At 45.6% G+C, this 11173-nt stretch overlaps 1 protein-coding gene across 2 annotated transcripts in view; it reads left to right on the forward strand.

Moving 5' to 3' along the window:
- Positions 1–8631: 8631 nt before the first annotated feature.
- Positions 8632–11173, forward strand: part of RPL24 (ribosomal protein L24) — a 9688-nt gene continuing 7146 nt past the window's right edge. Inside the window, exons 1-3 of one of the 2 annotated variants that reach the window (XM_011955034.1) lie at positions 8632–8743; positions 8854–8929; positions 9489–9599. In XM_011955034.1, coding sequence (XP_011810424.1) covers positions 8739–8743; positions 8854–8929; positions 9489–9599 — 192 coding nt within the window. In that variant the 5' untranslated portion in view covers positions 8632–8738. The remainder of the gene's footprint in view (positions 8744–8853; positions 8930–9488; positions 9600–11173) is intronic. The other variant, XM_011955033.1, reaches the window with a different exon arrangement.

Here is an 11173-nt window from a genome sequence, read left to right on the forward strand (position 1 = left end):
TCTCTCTCTCTCTCTCTCTTTCTTTCTTTCTTTTTAGAGACAAGGTCTCATTCTGTTATCTAGGCTAGAGTGCATGATCTTAGCTCCAGTGCAGCCTGCAGTTCTTTGGCTCAAGCAATCATCCCACCTCAGTCTCCCAAATGCCTAGGACTACAGGCGTGTACCACCATGCCCAGCTAATTTTTAAAATTTTTTGTAGAGATGAGTCTCACCATGTTGCCCAGGCTCATCTTGAACTCCTGGCTTAAAGCAGTTCTCCCACCTCAGCCTCCCAAAGCACTGGGATTACAGGAATGAGCTATCCTACCCATGAATCATTTTTCATAAATGACTTACACACAGTATGAGGGTTCTCCAGAGGGCCAGAACCAATAGGAGATATCTATATCTATATATCTATATATATAAAGAGATACATAGATATAGATATATGGGGATTTTATTAGGGGGAATTGGCTTACACAATCACAAAGGTGAAGAAGTCCCACTAACAGGGTGTCCAAAAACTGGAGAACCAGAAAAGCTGGTGGCTTCATTCCAGTCCAAAAGCCTTAGAACTAGGAAAGACAAAAGTGTAGTCCCCAATCTGTGGCTGAAGGCCTAAGAGTCCCTGAGAGGCTGCTGGTGCAAGTTTCAGAGTCCAAAACCCAAAGAACCTGGAGTACGATGTGCAAGGGCAGAAGAAAGATGGCATCCCACTCGAGAAGGGAGCAAGAGAAAGAAAGCAGTATGTGCTGAGTTTCCCCCTTCTTCTGCCTGTTTTGTCCTAGTTGGGCCAGTGATTGGATGATGCCTGCCCGCCTTGAGGGTGAGTCTTTCCCTCTCAGTCCACTGACTCACAAGTCAATCTCCTCTGGAAACACCCTCACAGACACATCTAGAAACAATGATTCAGCATCTAAGCATCTGTCAATCCAATCAATTTGATATCAAATATTAATTATCACACCCACTAACTCCACCTTCAGATTATTTTACAGCAAATCTCAGATATATTACTTCTTTTTTTTTTGAGATGGAGTTTCGCTTGTTGCCCAGGCTGGAGTACAATGGCCATGATCATGGCTCACTGCAACTTCCACCTCCCGGGTTCAAGCAATTCTTCTGCCCCAGCCTCCCAAGTAACTAGGATTACAGGTATGCACCATCACACCTGGCTAATTTTGCATTTTTTTAGTAGAGATGGGGTTTCACCATGTTGGTCAGGCTGGTCTCAAACTCCTGACCTGAAGTGATCCAGCCACCTCAGCCTCCCAAAGTGCTGACATTACAAGCGTGAGCCATCATGCCCAGCTCAGTCACGTTCTTTCATCTGTAAATATATTTAGTATGTACCTTGAAAAAATAACTCAAAAATAGCCACAGTACAATCATAAAACCCAAAAAATTAACAGTAAATCTTAATAACAAAAATCCTGTAAGTACTCTAATTACCCCAGGTCTGTCCAGCTTATTTAAGCAGGGCTTAAATGAAATCTATACATTCTAACTGGTTAATAACAAAGTCACTAATTTTTTTTTTTTTTTCTGAGACAGGATCTTGCTCTGTCACCTAGGCTGGAGTGCAGTGGTACAATCACATCTCACTGCAGCCGCAAACTCCTGAGTTCAAGTGATCCTCCCACCTCAGCCTCCCAAGTAGCTGGGACTACAGGCATGCACCACCATGCCCAGCTAAATTTTTTTTAGATTTTGTAGTAACAGGGTCTCTCTAGGTTGACCAGTCTGGTCTCAAATTCCTGGCCTCAAGCTATCCTCTGGCCTTGTCCTCCCAAAGTGCTGGGATTACAGGCATGAACCACCACACCCTGCCCAAATTTCTTATAATCTAAAAGCAGAGCCAGCTTCAAGTTGTGTGACCAGTGCAGTTGCATAGGGCACTGTGCTAAGGAGGGTCCCATATTTGAGGTTTAATTTTCTGCAGTTGCTGTCTTGAAAGTCTAATTCTATCTTTAATTTTGTGTTTTATCAGTGAAGTAGTACAAGAGAATAATAGAGCATGTGCCTAGGGCTTGGTGTCTCAGCTAACGTGCGGTCCCGCTTTCTGCTGCTTTCCCAGCTGCCTCCACAGGCTGTCTGCAGTTCCCTGATAATGGCCTATCTTTCTCCTCCCCTCCAATACTATGGCTGCCCTCCTCCTTCCCCCAAGCTGGCAGCACCATCATACATTCTGCAAGTGACTTGATGTCCACCCCAGATCCAAGTACGAAACACCTGTCGTCTGTGGGTTTGGCCAGGAGGATAGTGGAATGAAATGGTTGGTTAGACTTTCCTGCCCCCAGCCAGGGCACTGCATGTTGGTCCAGTGGCTGGCTGGAGGGGGAACTCAACAGCTGGTGGGCCATGTGGGTGCATCAAATCACCTATGGCCCCTGGATACCAGTGAGTCCTGCACTGGCTGAGTAAATGTCCTCACCTGACAAAACATGATGTTAAATAACAAATGAAAAAATACTATGAAAAGTGGAGAGAGAGATTGCAGAATAAAGGAAAATGCCTTATATTTTGGCATCTTTAATAGCACCTTTTTCTAGGTCTTTTTTGTTTGTTTGTTTGTTTTGTTTTGAGACAGAGTCTCACTCTGTCACCAGGCTGGAGTGCAGTGGTACGATCTCAGCTCACTGCAACCTCTGTTTCCAGGGTTCAAGTAATTCTTCTGCCTCACCCTTCTGAGTAGCTGAAACTACAGGTGCCCACCACCACACCCAGCTAATTTTTGTATTTTTAGTAGAGATGGGGTTTCACCATATTGGTCAGGCTGGTGGCGAACTCCTGACCTCATGACCTGCCCGCCTCAGCCTCCCAAAGTGCTGGGATTACAGGCATGAGCCACCGCGCCCGGCCTTCTAGGTCTTTGAAAAAGGGACCTCACACTTTCCTTTTACATTGAGCCCTGCAAATTATTTATGTAGCTAGTCCTGTCTATAGGTGGGGTTTTTTGTTTTTTGAGACAGAGTTTTACTCTGTCCCCCAGGATGGATGGAGTGCAGTCGTGCAATCTCGGCTCATTGCAACTCTCCCTCCCAGGTTCAAGTGATTCTCCTGCCTCAGCCTCCAAGTAGCTGGGACTACAGGCACCTGCCACCACGCCTGGGTAATTTTGTATTTTTAGTAGAGATGGGTTTTCACCATGTTGGCCAGGCTGCTCTCAAACTCCTGACCTCATGTGATCCCCTCACCAGGCCTCCCAAAGTGCTGGGATTACAGGCGTGAGCCACTGTGCCCACCCCTTGTCTATACATTTTAATATCTATCTCTCCTTTCAATTCACATGTTGTTGGAAAAATTTATTTATTCTGTTTCTCAAACACTAGATTTTGCCAACTGCATCCCTCTGGGGTCATTTCACATGTTCCTCTGTCACCCGTATTTCCTACAGGGAAAATTACTGTAGTAGTTAGATATAAAGGCTTGATTAGATTTAGAGTTTTTATTTATTTTTTGAGATGGAGTCATACTCTTGTCACCCAGGTTGGAGTGCAGTGACTGATCTCAGCTCCCTGCAACCTCTACCTCCTGGGTTCAAGTGATTCTCCTGCCTCAGCCTCCCAAGTAGCTGAGATTACAGGCACCCGCCACCATGCCTGGCTAATTTTTTTGAATTTTTAGTAGAGATGGGGTTTCACCATATTGGCCAGGCTTATCTTGAACTCCTGACCTCAGGTGATCCACCCACCTCGGCCTCCCAAAGTGCTGGGATATCAGGCATGAGCCACTGCGCCCAGCCTCCCTTTTAAAGCACTTTCTGAAGTCAAGCCTGATTCAGGATTGCAAGCCTTCAGAGAACTACGGTGGTAAAGTCTAAAAAGATAGAATCCTTTCCACACCTGAGAAGGCAGTATTTTTAGAAGGAAACACCAGACTTACACTTAAGTCACTGCAAAGGCATTCATGTTTATATATTTCTGAGATTGTCTTACTTGAACTTAGCACTGTCAAGATGCTTCCATAAATTTCTATGAGGTTACTGTTATGGATCTCTATCTTCTTTGACCTCATCTGCTCAGCCTCCTTCAATTTATTATTTTCCTCCATTCACCTATCCTTTAAATGTTAGTATTTCCTGATTCTTTTTTTCTTTTTTTTTTTTTTTTTGAGATGGAGTCTCACTCCGTCACCCAGTCTGCAGTGCAGTCATGTGATCTCACCTCAGTGCAAACTCCAGTTCCCTGGTTTAAGTGATTCTCCTGCCACAGTCTCCTGAGTAGCTGGGATTATAGGTGCCTGTCACTATGCCCAGCTATCCTGATTCTTTTTTTGATGACTTACTCTAGGCACCATCTCTAGGGGTGGTAAACACAGAAACATACTATCCGGATCCCCCTTCAAGCAAGGGCTTGCTGCCTCACAGTGGGCAGCATGGGCAGCAGCATCCTCCAGCTATCAGTAGGGCCTGGCTCAGCTGCTGAGTACCCCCTCACTTGAGGTCGTGACCTCCCGGGGGCAGCCCCCATGTGGTGACTGAGTAAGGTAGAAGTATAAAGAGGCTTCACCATTTAGCCCAACACAGAACACTCCAACAAACAATAATTGTTCAATAGCTCCTGGCAGGGTTGACTGAGCCTTATTGATTGATCGATTGATTGCAGTGGCACAATCATAGCTCACTTCAGCCTCAAACTCCTGTGCTCAAGCAATCCTCCCGCCTCAGCCTCCCAAAGTGCTGGAATTATAGGCATAAGCCAGCACACATGGCCTGACTGAGGTTTAGTTGGATCTATAACGTATGCGACTTCTTTCTCTGCCTAACACTGTTTTCTCCCCCTTCCTTTCACAAGACTTGATCTGCAACAAGTATCTTGAACCCCAAAGTCAGTCTCAGTAACTGTTTCCAGAGAAGCCAGCTTGTGACAGCAGGTGATATTATCCCACATATTCTGTCACCATAAGTTCATTACTACTAAAATATATCCTTGGCTGGGCATGGTGGCTCACGCTTGTAATCCCAGCACTTTGGAAGACTGAGGTAGGCTGCTTGCTTGAGTCCAGTTCAAGACCTGCCTGGGCAACATGGTGAAACCCCATCTCCACTAAAAATACAAAAAATTAGCTGGTCATGGTGGCAGACGCCTACAGTCCCAGCTGTTCACGGGGCTGAGATGGGATGATAACTTGAGCCCAGGAGGTAGAGACTGCAGTGAACCCTGATCGTGCCACTGCACTTCAGCCTGGGAGCCAAAGTGAGACCCTATCTCAAAAAAATAAAAAATAAAATAAAATAAATCATATTACAAACACTCTTCTGAACATGTTTAACTTCCCACTACACAGTTGTACCTTAATATCCCTATCAGCAGCTTGAACCCAGCCTTTTCAAAATTAACCCTTTCAGGCTGGGCGCAGCGGTTCATGCCTGTAATCCCAGCACTTTGGGAGGCCGAGGCAGGTGGATCACCTGAGGTCAGGAGTTCAAGACCAGCCTGACCAACATAGAAAAACCCCATCTCTACTAAAAATACAAAATTAGCTGGGCGTGGTGGAGCATGCCTGTAATCCCAGCTACTTGGGAGCCTGAGGCAGGAGAATCACTTAAACCCAGGAGGCAGAAATTGTGGTGAGCCAAGATCACGCCATTGCACTCCAGCCTGGGCAACAAGTCTCAAAAAAAAAAAAATTAACCCTTTCGCTGACAAACCTACTTCTTTCCTCTTATCTATCCTTCTCTTGACAAATGATACCACCATTCACCAAGTCCCCATTGTCAATTTTTCCTTACCTCCTATATTACCTATTTCTATGTTAACAAATTACTCCCCAAAACATAGCTTAAAACAACAAATGTTTATAATCTAACAGTTTCTATGGGTTAGGAATTCAAGAGTGGTTTAGATGAGTGGAACTTGGAAGAGCAAGGAACAGGTTCTCCCTTAGATCCTTGATCCTGAGAGCACACAGATACCTTGATTTCAGCCCTAGGGATACTAATTTTGAACTTACTGCCTCCAAAACTGTGAGAAAAAATGTATCTGTGTTGTTACCAAGTCCATAGTAATTTGTTACAGCAACTACAGGAAACTAATATATAAGGGAAATATGTACAAATGGGTGAAGAAACTGTGAAGGGAAGCATACACTGTTCTTAGAGGGACAGAGGCTGGAAAGGGCACCAAGTTTGGTTCAGTATTGCTCCATAAATGAATAAAAAGAGAACAGAGTGTAGCTAAACCTTTTGCCTATGATAAAAGAGAAAGCATGGATAAAGTCAGCAATAATTTATGTATAGCGTCAGAAGCTCTACTTTATGACACTGTATAATATAAATTCATTTAGGGGTCTTTCTCTGCAAAATTTCTCCCTATTCTAAGAGCATTTTGAGCACAATTTGTTTGTTATGGGAGTGTGTTACAAGGAACCCTGGCATACCAACTCAAGAAAGCCCTCCAGTAAAGAGTAAAATACAGCCCAAATCCCTAAGGCCCAGTTTCCTGCATTTCTTCCACAGAACCAGTCAGGCCAAACGTAATTTCAAAGAACAATAAAACAAAATCTTTCTAAAATATTGGGAAGGGACTATCAATTCTGAGGTTCTGTGGAGCAAAAAGGACTGCATTCCTTCATATGGATCTTGGTTCCACCGGCCACCTAAACTCAGCTGTGCCTTGGATCTTGTAGAAGCCAGGACTATTTCTGAAAGATGTTTTGTTTTGGGGTTTTTTGTTGTTGTTGTTGTTTGTTTGTTTCGAGACGGAGTCTCGCTCTGTCGCCCGGGCTGGAGTGCAGTGGTGTGATCTTGGCTCACTGCAACCTCCGCTTCCGGGGTTCAAGAGATTCTCCTGACTCACCAAAGTGCTGGGATTACAGGCGTTGAGTCGCCGCGCCCCACCTCCTTTTTTTTTTTTTTTTTTTTTTTTTGAGATGGAGTTTTGCTCTTCTTGCCCAGGCTGGAGTGCAGTGGCGCGATTTTGGTTTTAATGCAACCTCCGCCTCCCCGGTTCAAGTGATTCTCCTGCCTCAGCCTCCCAAGGAGCTGGGATTACAGGCACACGCCACCACGCCCAGCTAATTTTTGTATTTTTAGTAGAGACGGGGTTTCACCATTTTGGCCAGGCTGGTCTGGAACTCCTGACCCCAGGTAATCCACTCACCTCGGTCTCCCAAAGTACTGGGATTACAGGCATGAGTCGCCGCATCTGGCCACCTAACTCATTCTTAATACTGGTTCCAGGCGGGGCGCGGTGGCTCACGCCTGTAATCCTAGCACTTTGGGAGACCGAGGCGGGTGGATCAGCTGAGGTCAAGAGTTCAGACCAGCCTGGCCAACATGGTGAAATCCCATCTCTACTAAAAATACAAAAATTAGCCGAGCATGGTGGTGGGTGCCTGTAATCCCAGCTACTCGGGAGTCTGAGGCAGGAGAATCGTTTGAACCCGGGGGACGGAGTTTGCAGTGAGCCCAGACCGCGCCACTTCACTCCAGCCTGGATCAAAGAGCGAAACTGCGTCTCAAGAAAAAAAAAAAAAAAGACTGGCTTCAACACAATTGTACAGTTTGCGTAACATTAGTCAGCCAACTTGTTAGACATTCCAAATCTCTTCAACCAGCTATCTTAAAAAACCTTTTTAGCGTGACTTGCATACATAGACAGCAGAAATCAATCATTACATTTGTTTGCTAGTCATATACTGCAGCCTCCCACAGAATTCAAGAATTGCCTCTGGCCACTCCTTGTCACAGGATGAAATATGCAACAGATTGAGCCCTTGGCCTCCAAGCGGGGCTCCACCCACCCACTCAGCTTCACTAGGCACCAGCTGCGAATTGTAGTTCTTAGGCGGGTACTTAATAGGAATTCTGGAAACTGAATGAGCTCATGTTTGCAAAGCCTTTGGCATAATTCCCGGCACAGAGAAAGCGCTCAATGAATGTTAATTATAATTATTGCAAAGCGCCAACGTGCACTGTTTGATTCGCACAGCCTGGGAAACGGTTCGGTTGTCATTACTTTCTTATTGTTAAAGTATTCAAATGGTTAAACTATTAATTTGTTTGGTTGAGGAAATGAGCCAACAAGGAAGGCAAAACGTGACTTGTTTTACCTGTGGGGCATTCGTCTTTGGGTCTCTTTATGACAAAAGAGAGGACACCTTTCTCTTCAGTTCACATTCCCTGCAGCCGGAAGATGGCTCTAGAATACTTGGCAGTAAGACAGAATGGGCCGGGCGCGGTGGCTCACGCCTGTAATCCCAGCACTTTGGGAGGCCGAGGAGGGGGATCACCTGAGGTCAGGAGTTCGAGACCAGCCTGACCAACATGGAGAAACCCCGTCTCTACTAAAAATACAAAATTAGCTGGGCGTGGTGGAGCATGCCTGTAATCCCAGCTACTTGGGAGGCTAAGGCAGGAGAATCGCTTGAATCTGGGAGGCGGAGGTTGCGGTGAGCCGAGATCGCGCCATTGCACTCCAGCCTGGGCAATAAGAACGAAACTCCGTCTCAAAAAAAAAAAAAGAGAGATAGAATGACTCAGAAACCAACTGTCTGACTGCCTTTTGGCAGGCCCTCTGGGCCCGAGAATCCTCCAGCAGCCTCTGGAGGAATTCCGCCAGAGGAAGTCAGTTGTCACGGAAAACGAGAGCTTCCGCCTGGCGATGATTACGTCATCAAGGAGCGCCGGGAACAACGAAGGATATTGGGGGAGGAGATTTCCGGCCCCCAGCCCCTCCACGACCTTATAAGGTCTCTTCCCATGATTCTCTCTTTCTCTTCGCCATCTCTTTTCTTCCACTGAATTTGTCGCCATGAAGTAAGCACGACCCGTGGTTCCCAATCCGCTTACATCCTCGGGCAGAACGCCTGTCATCCCTGGCATGGCTGTAGACACCCTCCCTGATGGACTTTCACTTTTTGTTGCAGGGTGGAGCTGTGCAGTTTTAGCGGGTACAAGATCTACCCCGGACACGGGAGGCGCTACGCCAGGACCGACGGGAAGGTAAAAAGCCGCGTCGGGTTAACCTAGCTTCTTGTACTCCGAGGAGGAAAGGCTGGTCTAATTCGGTTTGGACGGGTTCATTCCCCACATCACCATTGACCTCTGGAACGCTTCGTGGACGCTCTGTGGACTGGTCGTTAGGACCAGACATCTCTAACTGAAGCAGCGTTGATTACTTACTGTGAGCCAGGTCGGACATCCGGAGGGGTTTATGTAACTGATGTTCCTGTGTAAGGGAAATAACTGAGGTACCGAGATAATTGGTAGTTTCCCCTTGGAATCCCGGGATGGACAAAAGCAGAATGCTTCCCAGAAGGATGCACCATCCTGTCCTTTGCTATGAGTTTAGATTTCCTGCTCTCGAGAAAAGATGAAACGCAAGGACCTTCATAGTGTCACACAGTTTACCTGCCAGTTACGTGACATCCTTTTGGTTCTTGTGGGCTTCAGTTTTGTAAAATAAGCCAGAACTAGCATATTGATCTTCTAAGGATTCCAAGCTCATTCAGCCTCTTGTACTTTGTATAAATAGGTAATTCCTTTGAATTTGTCACTCCAGGTTTTCCAGTTTCTTAATGCAAAATGCGAGTCGGCGTTCCTTTCCAAGAGGAATCCTCGGCAGATAAACTGGACTGTCCTCTACAGAAGGAAGCACAAAAAGGGACAGTCGGTAAGTGGAATACGCCTTGATATTGGGAGCTATCTCTTAAGTTGTCTGAGCTCTCTGAACGTTGGTTTTCTGCTCTGTAAAATTAAATCAGACTGTATGAGAAAGAGTTCTTAAACTGTAAAGCATCAGCGAAATGAAAAAGATATTATAAACTGTCTCTATACATCTTAGGCTAGCAGCAACACCCAGTTGAAATTTTAAAGTCAGATAAATTACATTAAGCACATTTGGGTTACAGGGCAGGGTGGAAAGGCTTAGTTTTCCAGTGGGAGGAAATTGAGAACTTACCATAATTTGGTTTTGATTGCAGTATTTACAGGATTAGTCCTAACGTAGCCATCAGTGGACTGTGAACCAGTCCACCATACTGGTTCATTCTCAAGACAGTGGTTTTCCTGGTCCTTGTTAAGTGTCCTTTTAGCTGGGTTATACATGAGAAAAAGTCTGAGTGCCATGGTAGGACTAGTATTCAATAGGCTTGGGAATACTTAGCACCTTCTGTATGAAGGACTTTTCTTGGTATTGTGAGAAATAAATGCCATCAGACATAAAATATGTTGAAAGTTCAGAGGAAGAAAAAAAAAAAAAAAAGAAAGTTCAGAGGAAGGAGAAACTTAAAAGTGGATATGACACACCTGTTAGGGTGACTATTAAGAAAAAAAACAAAGCAGGAATTACAGGTGTTGATGAGGATGGGGAGAAATTGGAACCTTTGTGCACTGCTAAATACGTAGCAGCTGTGAAAAACCATTTGGTGTTTTCTCAAAAGGGTAAACAATTATCCCAGCAGTTCCACTTCTAAGTTATACCCCAGAACAGTTGAAAGCAGGGACTCATAACTTGTACATCAATGTCATAGCAAATCTGGGCTTGGTGGCAGCAGCTGTACTCTAGCTGCTCCCGAGGCCAAGGTGGGAGGATTGTTTGAGGCAACATAGGAGACCTTTAAAAAAAAAAAGTTATTTAGATGGATAATGGTGATAGCTACACAGCGCTATGAACGTACATAAGGCCACTATACTTTTTTATTGAGACAGGTTCTCTGTTGCCCAGGCTGGAGAGCAGTGGCAGGATCACAGCTCACTCCACCTCAACCTGGGCTTAAGTGATCCTCCCACCTCAGCCTACCCAGTGGTCCACAGGCACATGCCATCATGGCCCAGCTATTTTTTAAATATATTTTGAGGAGACAGAAATCTTTGCGATGTTGCCCAGTTTTGTCTCAAATTCTTGGGCTCAAGTAATCCTCCTGCTTTGGCTGCCAAAAGTACTGGCATTACAGGTGCGAGCCGTCCTGCACGGCTAAATTATACATTAAGAAGTTAAAATGAGGCCGGGCATGGTGGCTGACATACCTGTAATCCCAGCACTTTGGGAGGCCGAGACGGGTGGATCACGAGGTCAGGAGTTTAAGACCAGCCTGGCCCACAGAGTGAAACCCCATCTCTACTAAAAATACCAAAAAAAATTAGCCGGGTTTGGTGGCAGACGCCTGTAGTCCCAGCTTCTTGGGAGGCTGAGGCAGGAGAATAGTTTGAACCTGGGAGGCAGAGGTTGCAGTGAGCTGGGATTGC

Source organism: Colobus angolensis, unplaced genomic scaffold (genome assembly GCF_000951035.1).
Source record: "Colobus angolensis palliatus isolate OR3802 unplaced genomic scaffold, Cang.pa_1.0 Scaffold393, whole genome shotgun sequence".
NCBI classification, from domain to species: domain Eukaryota; kingdom Metazoa; phylum Chordata; class Mammalia; order Primates; family Cercopithecidae; genus Colobus; species Colobus angolensis.